We start from the raw sequence: 21,137 nt of genomic DNA on the forward strand, positions 1-21,137 counted from the left end.
TATGGATCACGTATGGATGTCTCACCACTTCCGAACGAACATGTGCTGCATGCACAGCTTTAACCCAAGGCCTGTTCAGCTGTTGGAAAACACTGAAACAACAGGTACAGGTTGACCTCGGCGTGCCCGGCGTCCATCGCATCCATCATTAGCATTTGTGAGGCGCGTGTAAGCCTGCAAGGAACCACTGTAACAGCATTGCTAACGCGTAGGCAGAGGCAGGAACCACGTGGATTCACCTTCCATTGGGTCTGCAAATGCAGGGGAAAGATTAATAAAAGAAAGAAAAGTTCTCACACAACTCCAGAACTTCAAACCAGAAACAACAGCATGTGCGCGTGCGCGTTCCATCATTATTTTACAACATATCGCCATAAACCGCAGCACACACCCCCTGCAAATGTAGACCCATGGAGACCCTGTTTTTTTCCCACTCTGGTCAATAACAGCGTAATAATGTCTGTGTGAAGGTCTAACCCAGGGGTCACCAACACAGTGCCCGTGGGCACCAAGTCGCCCGCAATGACCACATGAGTCGCCCAAAAGCCTGTTCTAAAAATAGCAAAACTCGCAAGTGAGGTGCGTCTAAGAAAAAGTTTTCTACCGTGATTTTTTTTTAAATCACACCTGCATTTGCATAGATTTTAAAAAGACAACGTCTTAAAAATAAATAAAAATATAAATAAAGTGAAGGTGAACTCTGACCTAGTTCAAAGGTCAGTATTGTGCGCATGAAAGAACCTTTGTGTTTGTGGAGAATAAACTAGCGGGCAGTGGTGAGTGGAGTGCAATTTTCTACCCCAAAAACATGGCAAAAAGAAGACAGTAAATTTATCATTTTCAAAGTGAATGGGAGGAAGAGTCATTTCTTACTACTGTGAAAGGAAGGTGTGTGTGTTGGATTTGTGGGGCGACTGTGATGACGGCGAAGCAGCACAATGTGGAGCGACGCTTCACTACGCGTCATGAAAGCTACAATGCTAATGCTAACTACCCCCCGGGAAGCTTTCTACAGTCAGAGAAGGCCCAGGAGCTAAAAAGGGTGTTTATAAAATGGAACAGATTTTGAGCAGAATTGCAGTGGATTTGTTCAGTTAAGATTTATTCAATATGAAAGTTGATTTTTTTTAAAATGTTGCATAACTTTTTAAAACATGGTTCAACACAGTTTAGTTTCTTATGGTTGAGAGGGTCTGGTAAAAACTCGACATTTCTTTTCTGATTAAATGTAGAAGTGATCATCTGACCAATTGCTGAGATTAATAATAATAGTGTTGAATATTGATCTTTTCTCTTACCCACTCTAAGTTATTGATACACACACACACAATTTGTTATTTTAGAGGAGTGTGTCAAGCAGTAGCCCTTCACACGACTCGGTACCCATGACGTAGCTCTTGGTTTCAAAAAGGTTGGTGACCCCTGGTCTAACATGATTAATCTTTATAGAGAGTAAGAATTTACATTGATGGTTTTGTTATTCGACTCTGCAGCCACCGGTGATGCATCGATACTGTGACTTTGCTCCAGCGCTACAGCAGCTTCGGAGAGAGCAGCTTGTTTGTGGCTTTGCTGATTTGCTCCTTTGCATTCCGCTGGAACAGCGCGTGCTCTTCAGAGAGTTTGCTCTACCTGCTCTGCCTGCTTCCAGGGCGCTTTCCAACGCACCTCCTCGCTTCTTTTCGCCGCGTCTGACTTCATCAGTGTCATTTCTGCTATCACCGATGCGTGCGCGGCGTTCCGGATCCCGATGCTTTGGCTCCTGCAGCATCTCCACACGGAAGGGCAGAGAGCTACACCCTGGCCACACCACCGGAGAAAGATCCTCTTATCGCTATTCAAGTTTCCCTAAACCATCGAAGATGCTGCGCCCCTCAGCGCACATCGCAAATTGGGAATCCAAGAGATCAGAGACAGAGAAGACAGATAACAAAGACAAATAGACCCAGCAGATAAAGAACAAGCAGAAGAGCGATGGAGACAAAAAAGATAGAGAAGAGATGCTAAGTTTAGCTCCCCCCTCAGGACTCCATTCAGGTTCCCCTGCTCTTTTTCATTGTCCTCCCATTCTCCCTTTCTTCATCACCTCCTCCTTCTTTCAATCCATCACAAAATAATTAGCTCGCTATAAGTGAAATTAATTCCACTAATTGGTTTAAAGGTATTTTTGGACACTGCCAGGGAAAGAAGGGGTGAAGAAGACAGTGGTGGTGTGTGTGTGTGTGTGTGCGCGCCTGTGATAAAGGCACCTATTTAACCAATCCAGTCATTGCAGGGAGGATGTGACCTCGTCAAACAGGAAGTGAACTTGCATTTCCTGCCAGATTGAGACTTTGACAACTGTTCTTTTAATCTGAATTAATCCTCCAGCCTCAGTGTGTCTTCAGTAAATTTGCAGAAGCGTGCGCATCTTTATGTACCTCGAGTAGAAATTTAAGAAAAACAGGGATAAATTCGCTGGAATGCAGAAGAAGAGCACAGATCAGCCTTTTTGACAGCTTCAAAGCTAAAGTGCAGGTGCTAAAATAGCTCCTGAAGTCATCCAAAGGGATATTTTTATCTCATCTTTTCTTTCCAAGTTGACACTTTACGGATGAAATAAGGATGGCAAATTGGAACCCAAGCGCAGCGCGACGTCGCGTTTGGAAACGGATCAATCACAAACATTTGGAATGACCTCCTGAACTGTGAAATGCAAAAATCCCACAATGCAAAATACAAAATTAAACATGCGATCTGGGATAATAGGTTCCTTCTTCGTGATTTATTTACTTACAGCCAAATAAAGCTGCTTTTATGTTAATAATGCGCCATTCTGATTCTTCCAATAAATGCAATGGCGAGTAATTGAGTTCTCACTGGTTTCAACAGTATGATGACGAGAAGCCTATACGATGCTGTAATATGGCTCAAGGTCATTGCAGTCAGGAACTAAACACCAAGATTAACGTCACTCCAGCGTCTACACAATGATATTGACTAGCGCAGACATGGAGACTGGGCTGGTCACACAGGTGTGGGCAGGCAGAAAAGACTATAAAAGTTGCACATGGAAGCCACAGTTGTGCTGATGGTGAAAGGTCACAGGAAGTGAGGGTGGCGTGCTTGTCATACAGCGAGATTTCCCTTAAAAGTGTTGCATCAACAGCAGAGACCTGCTATGCTAACCAAGCTATAAATATGAGGGTTTGTTTGCATGTTTGCTGGTCCCAATTGTCCCAACGTGTCCCCCGTCTTCAGAATCCCAGATAGGCGTTCTGCCATCAGGATCAACTGTCAATGCGGATCAACAGCAGGGAAAACAATGAAGAAATGGAAATTTACTTTTGTGAGTTGTGAGCGCCCATTCTCCGCTGCCTGACCTCCAGATTACACTGACTCTCACGCGCACCCTTTTGTACTTCCGTCTCGCCTTTCATCTCGCAACTCACTGTCATTATATCTCCAAATGTCGGAAGCAGGTTATTCACGCCATCCTTTTTATTCTCGCTTGATGCTTTCCACTCCCTTTTAAGCTCCGTCTCCATCTGATTCAGTTCAATATTTGCTGCCACTCACGCGCACAAAGACTAATTATGGTGGGAGGAGAAGAAAGGAGGAGGAAAATAAAAGGGTGAGAGGAAGGGCAGTGGGAAGGGGGAGCGGGGTGAGGTGAGACAGAGGAGGGGGGGCATCCTGAAGGGTCCTTGGGGTGAATTATTCATCTTACGCCGAGACACCTGAGGCCAATCTCGCTCTCTGTGAGTCACGCGTTAAAACAGCAGAGTTTTGTTGTGAGTCAGACCTGCCCAAGAGAATATTAACACCTGAGTGTGTGTGCGTGTGTGTGTGTGCGCGCGCGTGTGTGTGTGTGTGTGTCCCGCAGCGTACTGTCCCCTAAGCCGATCATGCTCTGCCTACATACGGCGAGCGTCTGAAGTGTGACCCGTGGCTGTCATTCACACAAAGTCCGTAATAAGCTAGGTCAGCCGGCGCTAAATCTCACTCATGCGGAGCCACGGTCGGACGGCTAGCTAGCGTCACCCAGGTGGGAGCGAACCCGTCCGCGCACAGAGCATCCAAGCTGAGGATATCTTTCTATTAGGCATCGTCAAATGAATAACTGCCATCATCCTCTCTGCTGGTAATACAGTAGAATCTGCCATCTCCACTCAGGCGGACCACTCTAACTGCTGACTGGATCAACGGCTTTCATTAGCATCGGGCCCGCTGCCAGCCAAATTATTAAACACCTGCATCCATAAATGTAGCGCTGCTGAGTAAAAAGAGGGTGGGAGGAAAAAAAGCAACAATTCTGGAGAGACCATAAAACTGTGGAAGTTGATTCCAGGCATTTAAATGACCTCCTGTCCACAGCAAATTACGGTGATTAAGTGAGGTCTCGCACAAATACTTTAGCATGTTGCGCTGCAGTCGATGCACCGTAGACGCTGCCAGGCTGCACAGTGTAGGCGCGGAATGTTTCACGACGCAGGCCTTTTGTTGTCAGAGCGGGAAAAAAGGCAGAGGAGAGGTTATTTTAGTTTTAAACACGGATCCAAAGTAAAATCTGGAAAACCATTTCCAGGTACGCGCTAGCTAAAGGATTCCACAAAAGATGATGAGAAGCCTTTTGATGTCTCTGTTTTTTCTTTTTTCTTTTTTTCTTTTAAACTTGCTCCATTTTCTCTGGCGGTGAGCTCAACTTCCTACTGAAATTATCCGAGCAGACCAAAAATAATCCACCGCAGGATAGAGAGTTGGGACAGAAGCATGGAGCGAAAACACAGCGGGGAAAGAAAACAACAGAGTAGATAAAAATAAAAGAAATAGAAAGAATAAAGCAGAAAGAGGCTTACAGAGAATAAAGCGATAGTGAGTACTATTAGCATTCTGGATTTATTGCTTACGCTGTCATTGGTCGTTAACTGGGAAAAGAAGGTCAAGTGTCTTGGGGAGGTCAAAAAGAGGTCGAGATGGCTCATTTTCCATGGGATCACATATGTCCCCAACCATCTCCTGCCGTCATCAGGTTTAGCTGGTGATTGAATGAAGGGCCAGTCAGCTGAAATTAGGTTCTTCACCCTGGGTGCCCCTGAGGATGGGGGGAAGACCTCTGACACCCAGCCCGCCGTGAACTGGAGTGGACCGTCTATCAGTCTGCTGCAGATGGATACCTCTTGGATGCCATTCCATGGAGGCATTCAGGCCCAAGACGACCGAGGGAGGCCAGGACCAATCTAGCGGCGTTGCCTTACCCAGGGAGTGGTGGTGGACACATATTTGTTACTGGGATGTAGGGATTTCTACGCAATTTAGCTTGGTTCCCCTGTTGCTGTTGCTATACACACACACACCCAGATGGGTATGCCGAAAGATTGATTACTCAATTATCAGGCCACGAATGCAATTGAGCCACGCAATTTCATTCAGTAGGCTGAATATTGATGGCTGAATATACTCGGCAGGAACGCCACAGCGTTGACGGGTTGGTGCTATCGGAACATCCTAGCAGATATTGGTGATTGATACTTTGTATTAGAGGAGGGAGACTCGCCAACGCGAGTCACATTCGTTGGAGTTGTGCATTGTGCTTTCAAAACAAATTTTCCCCGACGTTTGAGCCCATGTTGTCGAATGGACCGCCGAAATGCCCTCGCAATTAGATATTCCGCAACCGTTTTTGTTCACGTTGTTACGCAGTTTCCCTAAACCTTGCAGACGAAGCAGATCTCTCAAATCAGTGCCGACCACTTCAGGTGATCCAGACAGGCCTGAATGTCACCTTGAGGACGATGTCGTGATTTGTAATGCACAGCTGTCTACCCGCATGAATATTTTTCCATTAGCCCGCAGCATATTACATCGGCTTCCTCTTAATAATGAATTCTATACTTGAGTACAGGAACACCATTTTTCCACTGGCTAAACTGTCCTAATTCCGTACTGTAGTCGATACACATGCGGCTACATCGTAGCTACGCGTTTGCAAACCAAACACATCCACCCGCACAAACGTTCCGAAACAATCGAACTGGATTTTCATGTAATTAATGTATTAATCAGGGAGTAATGAGCATGGAGCGACTCCACACGGCGCTGATTAACGCAGACGGTGGAGGCAAATGGGAAGAACTCTGCGAGGGAAAAGCATCCATGTTGGATTCCTGCAACGGCGCCGAGCGACTGACGGTGTGATCGAGTGCGCTCGGCGGTGTAAAGTAAGCAGCAACATTGCCGCACAGGCGTAAGTTGTCCTCTTCAGACTGCTGTTCCCCTTTAATTAAATGGCCGCGTGCGCGCGTGTTTGTGTGTAATCACAGTGACTTTCTCTTCCCAATTATGGCTTTAATCCATCAGCTGGCTGTTGTTGCTATGGTGTTTCTCTTGCCAGCCAATCACAGGCGAGCAAGTGAGCACGCTCAGAGAAGACAATGGTGTCATAATTTAAGTCAACTCAAAAGCGCAGAGGCGGTAAAAAGTGACCCTCTGCTCAATGCAAATGAGAAAGAAAGGGACTGAAATTAAGTGACCCCCCCCCTCAGTAAATTCACATATATATGAAAATAAAAATGGGGGTAAAAAAAACCCACTTCCAGCTCTGTCAGTGAGTTTTGGCAGGCTGTTCCATCAGGAGGAAAAAGCCTGGTTGACTGCAACTCGTGCAGCTGCTTTCTCCTCACTGATCCCAGGAGGGAGCGGCAGGACTTGGGGGGGGGGGGGGGGGGGTCAGTGTGCATGCATGTGTGTGTTTCTGGGGATTTGTGTAGCAGTATGAGGAGAGTGGACATTGGATGGATGGGATTTTCTTCCATATTGTACTCCCACAGACCCCCTGTGGTGAGGTCTGACCGCGTGTCAATCTGTTTATCTCTGTTGCAGCATAAGCCTTCAGAACCCATTCAGCCCCACTGACCTCCCTGGCGACCGCTGCAGAAACAGCCGACACGTTTTTCATGCTTTACAACGTCGCACAAAAATCTCATATCAGACACCACGGTTGTTATGGAAATGTTTTGTACTTCTGTCTTTGTGAGGACTTTACCCTTCGACATAAGGCAGTCCCCGGCTCCTTACCCTAACCATCCCAACTAAACCCCTAAATCCAACCTCAACCTTAAAACCGTGTCTTAACCCTCAAACAATCCTATGAAGTTGTTGGCAGGACATCTTCAGTGCACCGGTACCCTTGACCAAGGTGCTGATCACCCCTGAACTCTGCCATAAGCATCCGAGCTGGGCTCCAGGTCAAGAGGAGGAGGAACGAGTAGCCATAGCAACTTCTGTCCTGACCTTGTGCCACGTCTGCCATATAGCTTGGCTCAGACATTACAGAAGGCGACAGGGTGTCAGCAGAAAAGCGCGGAGGAGAACTCCCTGTCTTGTTCTCCCCAGTCTTACGTTCATAAATGGATTTATTATTTCCAGGTCCTGATCTGTCCTCCATACCAGGACAGGTATTGACTCTGCTGCAAAATACTGTTAACCCCGACAGCAAGACGCCCAAACCACAGAGAACGTAATCCCATATACAGTATATTTCAGAATTGGGTCAAAACTAGATCTAAATCACACTTCTAAGGGGAAAAGATCAGCTTAAAACTGTTCCTAGGACCACAGAGGTGCATAGCTTGAGCTGGTGATACCGCCCAACATTAATATTGGTGATACTTCTGTAAAGCGCGTTATAAATTCACATTCGAGTCCCTTTTATTTGCCACTCAACCACTTCTGCGTATGTCTGTCAACAGCCGTAATTTCAAAATCCGCCTTCTTTCAAGAACTTTTGTCAAACACGAATTCTGGCGCGGAAGCAAAATGTTGACGCTGTTAGCGGCAACCCGTGCTGTTATGGGAACTTTGTACGTGTTTGTTTTTATGTGTTCCTCCTCTGACTCATCCCCTGCAGCCTTTTCAGGCGTTTCACACCTCCCAATTGCAAGTATTTACAAAGAGTGGCGGCGTCTCTATCTCGTCTCTCTATTATCCCGTGCACGACCGCGTGACAGTTTACGCATCCCCTTTCTACACCTTAATTTTCTCCCACTTTTTAATCAGTTATTCCGCTCCTTTCCCGGTGGCCTCTAGCCGCCCTCCATTCCTTCATCCTGCCACTCTGTCTGTTCCCGTCTCGTGCCGACTGTCGTTCCGACATGTTTCCTCGTGTGTGCACGTGTGTCACTGTGTGCCTGAGCTTGGGTGATTACAGTGTTTTCCGGACTATAAGTCGCACTTTTTTTCATAGTTTGTCAGGGGGTGTAACTTGTACTCCGGAGTGACTTATATGTTAAATAAATACATTATTACAGAATTTCACATGTTCGTTATTTTCATGCTGACAACCACATGAGGGCGCTCTAGGCGTGTGTACCTGAGGAACGAGTTCCTTTAGTGACATAGAAGAAGAAGCGGTGCTTCGTCGATGGAGTTAGACTTGATTGTTTGGTAAACTTGCCCGGATGTTCTTTATGCTATAGTTATCTGAATAACTGTTAATATGTTACGTTAACAAAGCAGATACGTGCTCAGTTCATTGTGGGTCATGTAGCTGAATTTGTTACGTTAGCATACCGTAACCCTATTGCTAATCCATTATTATTTTTAATTGCCTTTCAAGATAATAAATCAGAAGAATAAATTTTCCCCCAAAATGCGACTTATAGTCCAGTGCGACTTATATATCTATTTTTCTTCTTTATTATGCATTTTTTGGCTAGTGCAACTTAAACTCCAGAGCGACATATAGTCCCGAAAATACAGTAACTCTGATGGCCACCAGATGTCTGACTTTGAGGTATGGACTCGCACACACACACACACAAACACACACACACACACACACACACACACACGCACGCACGCACACACACACAGGCAGCAGAGGAGCACAGAGACAAGGTGAGTGACAGCAGCCAAGTGAAAGCATAAAAACACCAATAAAGGGTTGACACTCTCAGGGAACGGTGAGCAGGGGAAAACTGAAGTCAAAAAAATCTCGTTTTTGTTCTACCATAAATGAAATGTACCTTCCTCTCTCCCTTTCTCTCTCTCTCTTTCTCTATCTCTCCCAAACTTGGTGGATTCTGGGATACACACACCCTATGAGTGAGGACAGATGACTGTCCCATGTCTTCAAAATGGTTTTGATGTGACCTGGGATCAAAGCTTTGTTTGGCCAGATGCTTCAAATGTAGTTTCTCTGGTGTGTGTGTGTGTGTGTGTGTGTGTGTGTGTGTGTGTGTGTGTGTGTGTGTGTGTGTGTGTGTGTGTGTGTGTGTGAGAGAGAGAGAGAGAGAAAGAGAGCGAGAGCAGGCAAAAAACTTCAACTTGCTTCTAACAAGCTTGTATTAGCGTGACCAGTTGCATCATGGGTATATATAATGACCTCTACTGTACGTTTCAAACACATGAAGCACACACATGGAATGAAGAGGTTTATTTCGGCGGCAGTGGAGATTAACCCTCAAGGAATTAAGGCAATGTTGCACATGTGCCACAGTTTGACTGTTGGAATAAACAGCTATCAAGCTCAGCTAGCTTTAGTCTAAATTTGGCCCCGTTGGAATAATTTAAGCAGCGGTTTCAAACAAAGGTCAAGTGTTTCTGGCATGAAGTCCAGATTCAGTCCGCAAGCCTGAATCATTCAAGGTCTATGTCGTCTCATACTTGAACTGTGGTTCCCAACACTTTCTTTTCCTGTAAACATATCAGGCCGTCAATTCCACATAGGTATTTCTTCTGTTTACACAGCTGTAAGCAGGACAATTTGGTCCTGCTCATAGCACCGCACAAGTTGCATCTTATTACAAATTATATGCCTGGTTTAATCACCCCGACTCCTACAGTGAATTTCAGCCATATTAAGACACACTCAATTACAGATCCCATGACAACTACCAGCGATTTCTTTGTTTCTGCTGGCCCAAGTCAGGAAAAACCCACCAATACCTGAGGTTCTCCACCATCTGCGCTCCAGTCAGCCCTACTGTGCTGTGACAGCACTATCGCCTTCATCCACACTTGCAACCTGCTGTTGCAACAGGCTGTTAGCGCTAGCAATAATTAGGATTAGCATAAGTTAAATGTGGAAAATTTGATATTTATTACTCGTGTGGTACATTAAGCTTTTGTTGGTGGGAGGAAATTGATTCAGCTCTCATGTTATTTAGAGGTGGAGGACTATAAAGACAAAGGCTTTTCTGAGGAACCTGGCATGGAGATATTACCCCCGTAGTAACTGTTAGATGTTTTATTGACACCATCCTTTCATTTAACCTTTGTTAAACAGCCCTTTAATCATCAAACACACAATTAAATTAACTTAAATGCAGGTTCTGTCAATTCAAACCCTGTTTGTAATGGTTTTTGGCACCTTGTCATGAAATCCTGATGCTAAAATGGAAGCATGATCACTGCGAAACAAACGTTCACACATCTGACAGATTTGGTTTCACCGTGTTGTCATACCGGTTACCCAATGCTCTGCCTCATCCAAAATCCACACATTTTAACCCAGATTTTTTTTATTATCAAGAATCACAAAGGTGACCACTGGAAGCAACATGCACGACAACAAGCGGGCCGAGCAGCATGATGTGGTTTCCCCGTGTCACTGCTAATAGCCCGACTCTGGTAATTGGCAAAGAATATTGATAAAGAGGAAACTGGCCCCGTGCATATTGCTACTTCATTATCAGGCACCGGGGGAACCAGGATAGGTGGCCCCATCTGAAGGAGGGAAAGTAAGGGACAACAAGGAGACAGGATGGAGAAAACAAAGGGAAGAACATGAAAGACGGTGATCCTGCATGCAAGCTGATCAGAGGCATGATATCGAGCGAGGTGTCCCTTTAAAGGTGCACTCAGTGGCTCCTGATGTCAGAGATGATTAAAACAGCCACACTAAACCTTACAGAGGAGCATCTCCCTCAACTCCCCGCTCCCTCACTGTGTTTGTTTAATCTGGCATCACCATGGTTACCAGAGTGAGGGTTTGCCATTGGTCATAATGTTGTCGGTCACTGTGCCTTTATTTAAAGGTAGCGTTCAATAGCAACATTGCTGGCATAAATTAGAGACAGTAATGACTATTAGCTTAAATGGACGCTCATAAGTTATGCAAATCTTTATTGCTGAGGTTATATAGTGTCACTAATGTGGATCCCTGCCCGCTTCATTAGCCCAAACCAAAGATCTGTAATTCAATTCCAGTCTTTTGACAGATGGAGCCAAGTTCCTCAAGCCGCATCTCGTTTTATACATCACACGCCGCACAGAGCTGTGACACCGTGCCGTGAAAACTGGCTTCAATCGCACGAGTGACACAGCGTTCCAGAAAGTCTGCGTTTGTTTCGCATGATAAATGGAACACGGCTACATCCCTCCATCCCATTTTTTATCCGTCCCTACATGAGCAGGAGTCTCTTTGGTTGACATGACAACAGACAATGTCACGCCCCCTGTTCTGGTGACATCAGTACAGGCGCCAGGCCAATCCCCCAAAAACTGTCACGTCCCCACTTCATCTCTCTCTCTCCCTCTCTCTCTCTCTCTCTCTCTCGCGCTCAGATTTATTGATCTGGAATACGGATCACTGAGGCAAAGAGGAGCTTGTCTAGAGGGTGGAGACAGTGGAAGAAAATGCCTGGGGGGGGGAAATACAGCGTGCAGACGAGGAGCGGAGAGAAAGTGAAAGAAATACAAAGAAAGAGAGGAAGAGCCACGGTTATTTTTGCCACACCCATTATCTGCCTTCACTCAGCTGAAATGGAGAGAATTTCCAAGCCAGGTGACTTTGACATGAACCACCGATGCTCATATGTGCATTCCTTTTTGGACAGATTGAAGGACCGTCCGATTGATGACGTGAGGTCGCTTAAAATCCCGCTCTAACCAGTTAGTTTGCTCCCCAGTTTAATTAGTCTCTCTGATGAAGGCGCTGTGGGGTCTCCATGTTCCAAAACAAGGGAATAGATGCCATGGAATAAAGTAACGACACAGTTAAACCAGCTTCTTATTTAACCCCCTTCTTTTTTTGGACAGGAAGACATGGCTCAGGAGATGGAAATACACACACACACACACACACACACACACACGCACAAACACTGTTGAAGCTGTCCTGTAACAGGCCTGTTTTAGCCATTATGATTCCAGAGTGTGAAAGTGAGTCTGGTCTTTTGGGAAGTGGACTGATCTCCACACACATGCACACACCTACACACACGCATGCGCATGCGCATACACACACACACAGACACACAGTGTGGTCTGTTGGGAAGTGGTCTGTGGAGCACACGCATCAAGACTGGCCTAGATACGTAGATAGGATGGCAAGGGATACACACACACACACACACACACACACACACACACACACACACACATTTTCTCTTTTCTGATAGACAGTCAAGGACATTCACATGGCCTATATAGTTGGGTCATTCCATCCTGGAACGCCATATCCTTATTAATGTAAGAAACACCCGATGAGCGGATGAGAAAAAGAAGAAATGGATTAGATTCTACACACAACTAGCAAATCTCAAGAAAGATAAAGTATAGATGAAGCCATAAAAGAAAATGAACAAAGGCCTTCAGAAAAAGAATGAAATCTATCAAACTTCATCCTTTCCAGTCTAGACCTGGTAACTTAAAATAAACAATAAAAAAAGAAGAAAGTCACAAAGAACATACTGAAACAGCAGAGACTGGAGGGGAAAGAGACAGAATATATATTAGAAATTTGAACTGGATTTTTCAACTCCTTCCCTGCCAATTTAAAGCAGGTAAATGTGAGTGTGTGAGGAATCCGTGAGAGTGACAGGAAAAGGCAGCGTCAGATGTTACAGAGACCTCCAGGGGTGTGTGATTTCCCCTTTAATATTTCCTCCTGATGTGGGCCAGAAGTGTTGAAAAGTTCTGATCAGAAATCAACAGAACAAAGCACAGAGCAGGCATAAATGTCAGCACGTCAAATGTAGCTCTGGAGACAGATGCGAGCATTCTAAAATATGATTGCTGGAAGTTTCGTGCATCCATGTAAGTACAGGGTGAGACTTTGCAGAGACTCTTGTCTTCTAAGCTGTCTGTATTTTTAAACAACTCTTACTGCATCTTTTATGCTGAAGTGGCCTTTTCCTGTCTGGGAGCGTAACAGGGAACCCAACAGAATGTGCTCCCTGCCCCCGGGCGACACAAAAGGTGTGTTCTTACCCATGATTCTTAGCTGTGAGGAGTGACCTGACAGCTCTCGGCCCGAGATGTGCTCGCAGAGGGAAGTGCCCAAGTAACTGCGCATTCACACACCCCCAGAGGCAGAAAACACCAACAAGGAGAAGCAAACCCTCGGAGCCACATCACTCCGCTCTAATCTGTCATTCCGGGGTGCGGTCGCCTTCCAGGGGTGATGCTCGGCGCCGGGTGTGAGTGCAGGCGCAGTGGTAGACGAGAAAGACCGCTGTACATCGCTTTCGCTTCAAAACCCACTTCCTGCGAGGCGTAAGCGCTTAGAAGGACGGAGAAAAAGTTGCGTGAACAAAAAAGCTGTCAAGTGTCAAGGGAGTAAAATCAAAGTCAGTGGGATCATTAGCAGGATCCTTGATCGTTGATATGATTTAAGGAGGCTGTTGGAGCCGCATCCGCTATTGTCTTCAAGAGGATTCATTTCACAATAAGTGATGCGGAGGACAAACGATAAAACGAATACAGCAATTTTGGGAACGCGCTTTTCGAGCGCCACCAACGTTAAAACGGTGCATCTCAGCTTTTGATCAGCCCCAAACTGCTTTTCTCTGGTGCCTGTCCGTCCTTCTGCCGTCATTGTTAAGTCGTTATTCAGAATCAGCTAGTTGACATTCACCGCTATGGCAACTCACGCTTGCATAACCCATGTGACACGGGCGCGCACGTGGGTCTCCCGTGGTGCTTTCGACGCGCAGAACACAAGCGAGTCTGTAAACTTTTTGTGCGTTTATCTCGCAACCACAGCTCCAAAATGGAAAAATAAGTGGGGTTTTACATCAGGCTTTTCTGTGGTTACATCTCCTCCAAATGCTAAGGATGGTTACAGCAAAAGCGGGCAGATGGACTGATTAATTCATAGGGGGGAAGGAAATGCAATCTCACTGAACGATAAACCTTCAAATGAACTAATGGCTTGTGATAGAAGGAGGGAGAGAAGGAGGGAGGAGGGAGGGAGAATAGACAATTTGCGGGAGACCGAAAGCAAAAGAAGGACACTCGAGATAGTGACAGAAGGGAAGAATGCATGGCCGGGCATGAATAATACAGCGCTCACTACTTTCATCTGTTTGCAAGCTTCTATCACACACGTGCACGCTCAGACGGTGACATGGCTGTAATGCAGAGAACGGAGCGCCACCAAACCTGATATCTGCAAAAACGAATGAGCCTTTTTATGCATTAGATTTGGGTTCAAGAAGGCCTGATAAATATTAATATGTGAATTATATAAACTGCCGTGCACATACTAACAACGTGGACGGATGGTGTTACATAATTTTATACTCTTACAATCACAACAATCGAATCCTCTGTAGGTTGTAGTGTGTTTTGAAATAATGACATTAATGAAACAATTACGGCAAGAAGGCCGCAGCATTATGCAAGACGTTAAAGCACTAAACCTGATTAAAATGACATTCATCTTTGGAGAAGGTTGAGTTTGGGTGTGATAATGGATAATTATGTTTTCCGACTTCGTGATGGAAATTATGTTGTGTTGCTGTGAGATCACAGCAGTAATTAAAGATAATCAATAGCAAAAAAAATTGAATTTAAGAGTTTGAAAACGGATCCACATCATACAAATGTTTGGTTCATCATCAGAGGACTTCAGGCCTAGATAGAGGGGGGGCATGAGCTGGGGCATGTGTGTGTCTGTGTGTGTCTGTGGGTGTGTGTACAGAGACATGCATCATAAGCACATGTCCAAAGTGAACTTATTGGAGACACACTCAAAGACGGAGGCAGCCAAGCAAGGACAATACGTTGGGGCAGGTGGTCAATCGCTACAACATTCTGCCTCTCTTTCACTGCCCCCCCCCCCCCCCCCCCCAACCTCCACACACACACACACACATACCAACACACGCACGCGTGTGCGTGTGTTGGTATATTGTCCCAGCAGAATGAAGACTGAGGCCTGATAGCATTAAGAGCCGAGGACAGCCTCTGGATAGATTTTCAATACACAGCCAGAGGCTTAAGCAAGAAGGAGTCACAGATAATCCTCCCCTTTCTTCTTCCCCTCCTTCTCTCTCTCTCTCCTTCTTGCCAGCAATCCCTCTGTTCATTCCGCCACTGTGTTCTTGCACTCCTCTCATACAGGTCAGTATTTTCTGTCTCCATTTGCGCCTCTCGGTCCCTGCACTTCCATTGATCGCTGCTCTCCACTCCTCCTCGCTATCGGCACCTCTCCCATCGTTCTCACCTGCCTCCTTTAAACAACGTCTCATTCTGCTCTCTTATATTACCTCCAGTCCACTTGTCCTATGTGTCTCTCAGGTGGTGTAAAGTACAGCCGCTCTTAAGTAGCATCCTTAAGTGGGAGCCATGACACGGTCCATTGGTATAAACTTGATAAACTTGGCACTGACACTTCCTGAAAGACACATCCTCTCCTCCACAGGAACCAGTCTTAAGATTCAAGGTTTAAAACTTCCCAAGAAACACAAGCCCAAACGCCATAATTTATGTATCGCCTGCATAATCTCGCAAACGGGGTCTCCCGGTGTGCTCTTGAAGAGCTTTGAGCGTAGCTGCTCCTCCCGAGTGCTGAAGAGACATATGCAGAAATGTGACGTACATTTTGAGGTGGCGCCAGTGGAATCCGCGAATATATCCGGTCATTAGAGCAAAGTGATTTGGCAGGTGGCCAGCCCTCCAGTGCAACCATTGTAAACCAATTAATATCATTACGGGGAGTATTGGGCCTGTGCTATAATGCCTAGTGGGAAAATCAAGGCACTGATTACACTGCTGCTGTAGTGTGTGTGTGTGTGTGTGGGGGGGGGGTGGGGTGGGGGGGGCACATCTCATGAAGACATATCTGTGATTTGTTTTTGTCAATTTGTGTGTCTGAAAGGCACCACTGTTCATTTGTTAGATTATTTAAATGAGCTATAATTGATTGAACATGAGCTCCCAGTTCAGTCATGCATAATATCAAGTCCGTTAGCATCACAGAGCAACGGTAAAGATGGGAAAATAACCGGTCTTATCAAAATGTTTCCTTCTTTCCTACAGAATTTGGCCGGCGACTCATCGTGTGTCCTCGCTAAATAAGCAAAAGGTGCACAAGTCTATTTAACACGTGCAAGAGAGTGAGAATGCTTGTATGAAAGAGAGATGTCTTGCAAAATACATGGGCAGCATATGAATTACTAAAGTAAGGCAGCACGTGGAGAGTCGGTGGCACTGATGTCTCTCTTTGCAACTCTGCAACAGCTGTCATGCAAGTGTCAATATAGCCATGATGAATGAGCTGTCCGTGGTTCTGAAAGCACCACCCACGCGGATGTCTGCCTCAGGTTCGCAGGACGCAAACTTAGCTGAGGTAAGTGTTATTTAAAATACACTGCTGAAGAAAACATTGCCGTTCTGTTCTGTGCTGCTTGACTTCACTATTCCAGCCATGTCTTTAATCACTGGATGAGATAGATAAAGGAGATCCAGTGACCTTTTAATTCCTTTGGCTTGACACACCCCTCAGCAAAAAGATGGTTTGTGTTGGTTTTGATGTCCTCTCCTTTAGGAAATACGTTTAAAATATTGCATTTATTGTATTCACTAGACAAAGATGACACCACGATCAAGGTAAATTAAGATACAGGGACAAACATTTTCAGACAGTCAAATGGTGATAGATGTGGTGCCAACTTGCGATACTGTGCAACCATGATTAGTTGATCTTGGGTACAAACTGTCAGTGTTCTTCTGCAACACACACACACGCGCGCACACACAAGCACACTCTCACAGCCACCCTCGTCTCATACCCTGTTGCTATGGAACCTGTCGCCAAGGCAGAGAGGTATGTGGTTGTGATAGAAGTGGACGACGACGACAATGATGATGATGCTCAGGGAGATGATAACTGTGATCGGATAAATAACCCCCCCCCCCCCCCCCCCCCCCCCGCCCGAATTACCAGGCTCTGGCTGGTCACAAACCATCAAGCATTGCTGGGCTTCTCTCTCTGCAACGTGGGTGGAAGGAAAGAAGCGACGCGTAATACTGCGCAATGCAAACACACCATTTGCTCCCTGCAAAATCGGTTCGGGGTTTCGCCCGGGGGGGTGGGGGGGTTGCTGCTTTTGTTACAAGTTGTCATGTCGTTCACAAGTCGTCGTGTTGAACTTGGCCACGGATCCGATTGTTGCTGTCCGCCAAACTGCACAAAATTGACCAATTTCTGAGTCCTGCAGGCCCTCCTGCAGCCACCTGTCATTTCTGCGCGGTTCCTCTGTTAAGGAGCCCTGCGAGATGCCGAGATTAAACCGTGACAAATGCGACTATTGATTATAGACGAAAGGAATATCGATGGCGATCGAGTGCGCGTGTCTCAATCCCCCCGTGTCGGTGTTGATCTGTGATATAAAACCAACAGAACGCAAACCAGTGCGCGCGATTTAGTTTATTTGCCAAAGCGTTTGTTGGACAAATAATGTGCACGGACATGTTTGCTGTCGAAATCTTTCGGGCAAAGGGGCTTTAAGGGGCCCCCGCCTACAAGTGTCTGTCATCTGAAAATGACCACCGTCTGTGCGTTATGCCACAGTTTATGACGGGCAGCCCTGTCAAAGAAGTGTGGGCAACATCGAGTGAGAAAAGGGGCCTCGGCCATATTATTCCGCGCTTGTACCTGCAGCCGTGTTGCGTGATTACGGCACAAGTTCACTGGAGGGATTCAACAAATCACGCTGCACTCGGAGGGAAAGTGGAGGAAAGGGTGCTGCATCTGTCAAACTGTTGAAATTGAGGAGCGCTAACACCCCCTCCGCCTCCCCTACCTCACCCCTCCTCTCTCTCTCTCTCTCCCACCTCCTCTTTCCCCCATCCCATCCCCATTTCCAGATCATCTCCCCCCTCCCTCCCTCGCTCCATCCCTCCCACCAGCTCCGTCCCCCTCTCATGCAGAGTTGAAAGATGTTTTCCAGATATCAGTAGGAAAAAGCCACCACGTACCTTGATGGTTCTCAAGGGTGTCCTCCGGGATGTACATGTTTTTGCTTTCATTTACCATAAATATAGTCCGGCGTTATCCCTGCGGCTGAATGGAACAAGCTGGAGAGAAGGAGGGAAAAGAAGAGGGGGGAAAGGTCCCACAAATAAAAAAATAATAATAAAGGAGGGGGGCAAAATGAAGAACTGTCTGACGCGGACAGTTTTTGGGTATTCCGTTACTCTTAATTACGGGGAGGGTTTCTTCCGGTGGAGTGAATATTACCTAATCCCCATGATGGAGGTGAAGGCGAGAAAAAAGAGAAAGCTTTCGGCGGAACCGGTTGGGAAAACGCACCGGTGCATCTCTCGGTACATCCGGGCCCTAGGCGAGAAACATGAGACCAGCACCGCGTTCAATTCAATTCACACCTCAGTCGCTCCGTCTCTCTCTCTCTCCCTCTCTTTCTCTCTCCTTCTCCAATCTCTCCCGTCGCTTCTTAAAATATAAATATATCAAAAGCTCTCCAAGCTCGGGCGCTGTCAGTGGCGGTCGCGATGGAAGTGCGCAAAAGACGCATTCGTGCGCATCTTCAGCAGCGTGTCAAAATGTGAGGGGATGAAGACGAGGAGGTGGAGGGGGAGAAGGGGGAGCAAGAGGAGAGGAGAAATTTTGGGAAATGGAAAGAGTGCAAATATTCCATCACGGGTAGCAGGGGGTTAAATCTCCCAGTGGGTTGTCGGCTATTCCACGTATCTAAATCAGAGTCCCCCCTCAAAAAACAGAAGCCAGGCTGTCCTGTCTCATCAAGAGCCTGGTTGCTCTGTCCTGATCCAGTCCATTACGATCCGGTGATGCCGTCTGTGTCAGTCTGGGTGCCTGTCTCTCAGTCAGCCGGTCTGTCTGCCTGTGTCTCACTGATCGGGAGTTGGAGCTCTGTCTTCTCTCTGCCTCTGCTGCCCCTGCAGCTCAGCTCTGCAGTGATACCGAGAGAAGGCGAGAGAGGGGGAGAGGTAGCCCCCTCCCTCCCGGTACATGTAGACACTTTGACTGTTTCCAGATGTGCGTGCGCGTGTGTGCCTGTGTGTGCGTGTGCGCGCGCAGAAGAGGGAGGTAGATCGCACAGGCAACAGGGCTGAACTGGTAACCAGATGATGAGAATGACGATGATGATGGCCACGATGAAGACAAGATGATGTTGATGGCACCACGTGTGTGGGTGGGAAGACAAAAGGATTGGCTACATCCATTCGTCTCAGAAACACCAGTAAAGTATAAAGCCATGTTGTCAAATGATCTGGAACCTGCTCTATTTCTGCCTCTGCACGTTTTAGCTTAGAGGAAGAAAAAAAAAAAAAGAAGTTGTCAAAACTTGTGGTCCAAAGCCTGCAGCCTAAGCTTATTTCAGAGCCCACGTGTTGTGTTTCCTGCCTCAAAATTCTGACTTCTTCCTGATTTTTATAGCTTTATCGGACCTGATTGCTCTCTGACACTACGTAACCACCAACCTGACCTCAGAGACACAATGCAAGGCCAAATGTACAACCTAGCAGAGTGCTTTTGATAATTGAATAATGATGTTTTCCCCTAAGGACAGATCCACTGTTGTTCTTTGCGGTGCAGACCACGTTTGTCTTGACCCCTAGCACATAAAAAAAAAATCCTTTTCTGCGCATGACGCAGTTTTCTTATCTAATGCAACAATTAAATAAAGCTCACTTGGGACGAAAGCATCAGAGTCAACATCAGCTCTTAAATAAAGAGGAGTGGAGCAAACCGCTCTGTTCTTAAATGGGACTGTTTTCTTTTAAGTTTTCCCAGCTTGATGAGAAAGAGAAAACAGCTTCATTCTTCCAAGCAGTCCCTGTCTTTTAATAGATACACGAATGTCAAATTCTGTCCCATTTTTAGAAAACAAAGGCGTAAAATAAAGTGACGGTGTCTCGCAATACAGAACAGTCGGTCTCGGGATGGACTGTAACTAGGGGGAAGCATTGTCAGGTTCTAATTATGGCACCGGCCGTCCCATATGATTGGATTTGACACCGAATATGAACTTCATAATATGCAGACCTCATGTCAGTCTTACTGCAGGCTATAATCAGGAGGTGAATCTGATGACTCAACCCAGCCTGTATTCATTTGTTCACCACCCACAATCTTGTAATAGATTAAAGTTGGGGGTTTTTCTACATGTGTCACTGCAGACATAGTAAAGACAGCGAGACAGCTGAAAAATGAGTCCATTGATGACAACTGACAGTTGGTCCTTTTTAGAACCAAACGACTTGCCGAGGGGGATTGTTGAAAATCCAAATTTCATGAATAAAAATCCTGTGAGTAGCAGAGGAACGTGCTAAACTAAAACCACAGCTCAACATAAACACTAGTTTCCTGTTGGACATGTGAAATAAAAGTGCTGAGTCTCTTTGGAACAAGCCGACGAATCAAGCACCAGAAAAAGCAAATTCCCCGGCAAATCACTGAAATTATCCTCAAGTGTTGTACTTGATTAAATCTGTTTTCTTTCAGCAAATTACTGCCTTGCGGTGATCGTCAGGGAGATGGACCTATAAGAGCCATCTCGTGCAAACCTTTTGTTTCTCATCTGCCCGTGTGTGATTACACTGGGCAGGGAATGGGAGGAGCGGCAGAGGAAGGGGCTGCATATGAGAAAGGAGGGATGGGGGGCAGGTCATGGGAACAGACGAGTCTGCCCTGGGGATGTGCAAATGCATAGACTTGCATACACAACTGCTCCGTGTAATCCACCCCGCAAACGAAGCATCTCCTATATTTGGGACTGTTCTATATTTGCTGTCCCCGACCCCTTTGTAAGTGTGTGACGTGTGTGTGACTCTGGTCTCTGGGAATCTCTGCACAGACAAACCCATTCAAATGGATCCCATGTGGGAAACCAGCAGTCTGCTGGTTGGTCAAAGGGGAATCCCCTCTTTATGGAGGGATTTAC

At 46.2% G+C, this 21,137-nt stretch overlaps 1 protein-coding gene across 18 annotated transcripts in view; it reads right to left on the reverse strand.

Moving 5' to 3' along the window:
- Positions 1 to 19,168, reverse strand: part of cacna1c (calcium channel, voltage-dependent, L type, alpha 1C subunit) — a 111,180-nt gene extending 92,012 nt beyond the window's left edge. For 9 of the 18 annotated variants that reach the window (XM_029825811.1, XM_029825806.1, XM_029825808.1 and 6 more), the window contains exon 1: positions 18,190 to 19,166. In XM_029825811.1, coding sequence (XP_029681671.1) covers positions 18,190 to 18,247 — 58 coding nt within the window. In that variant the 5' untranslated portion in view covers positions 18,248 to 19,166. Of the gene's footprint in view, positions 1 to 18,189 lie in introns of all 18 variants that reach the window. The other 9 variants (XM_029825809.1, XM_029825799.1, XM_029825801.1 and 6 more) reach the window with 4 other exon arrangements.
- Between the last annotated feature and the right edge of the window lie 1,969 nt (positions 19,169 to 21,137).

Source organism: Takifugu rubripes, chromosome 18 (genome assembly GCF_901000725.2).
Source record: "Takifugu rubripes chromosome 18, fTakRub1.2, whole genome shotgun sequence".
Taxonomy (NCBI): Eukaryota; Metazoa; Chordata; class Actinopteri; order Tetraodontiformes; family Tetraodontidae; genus Takifugu; species Takifugu rubripes.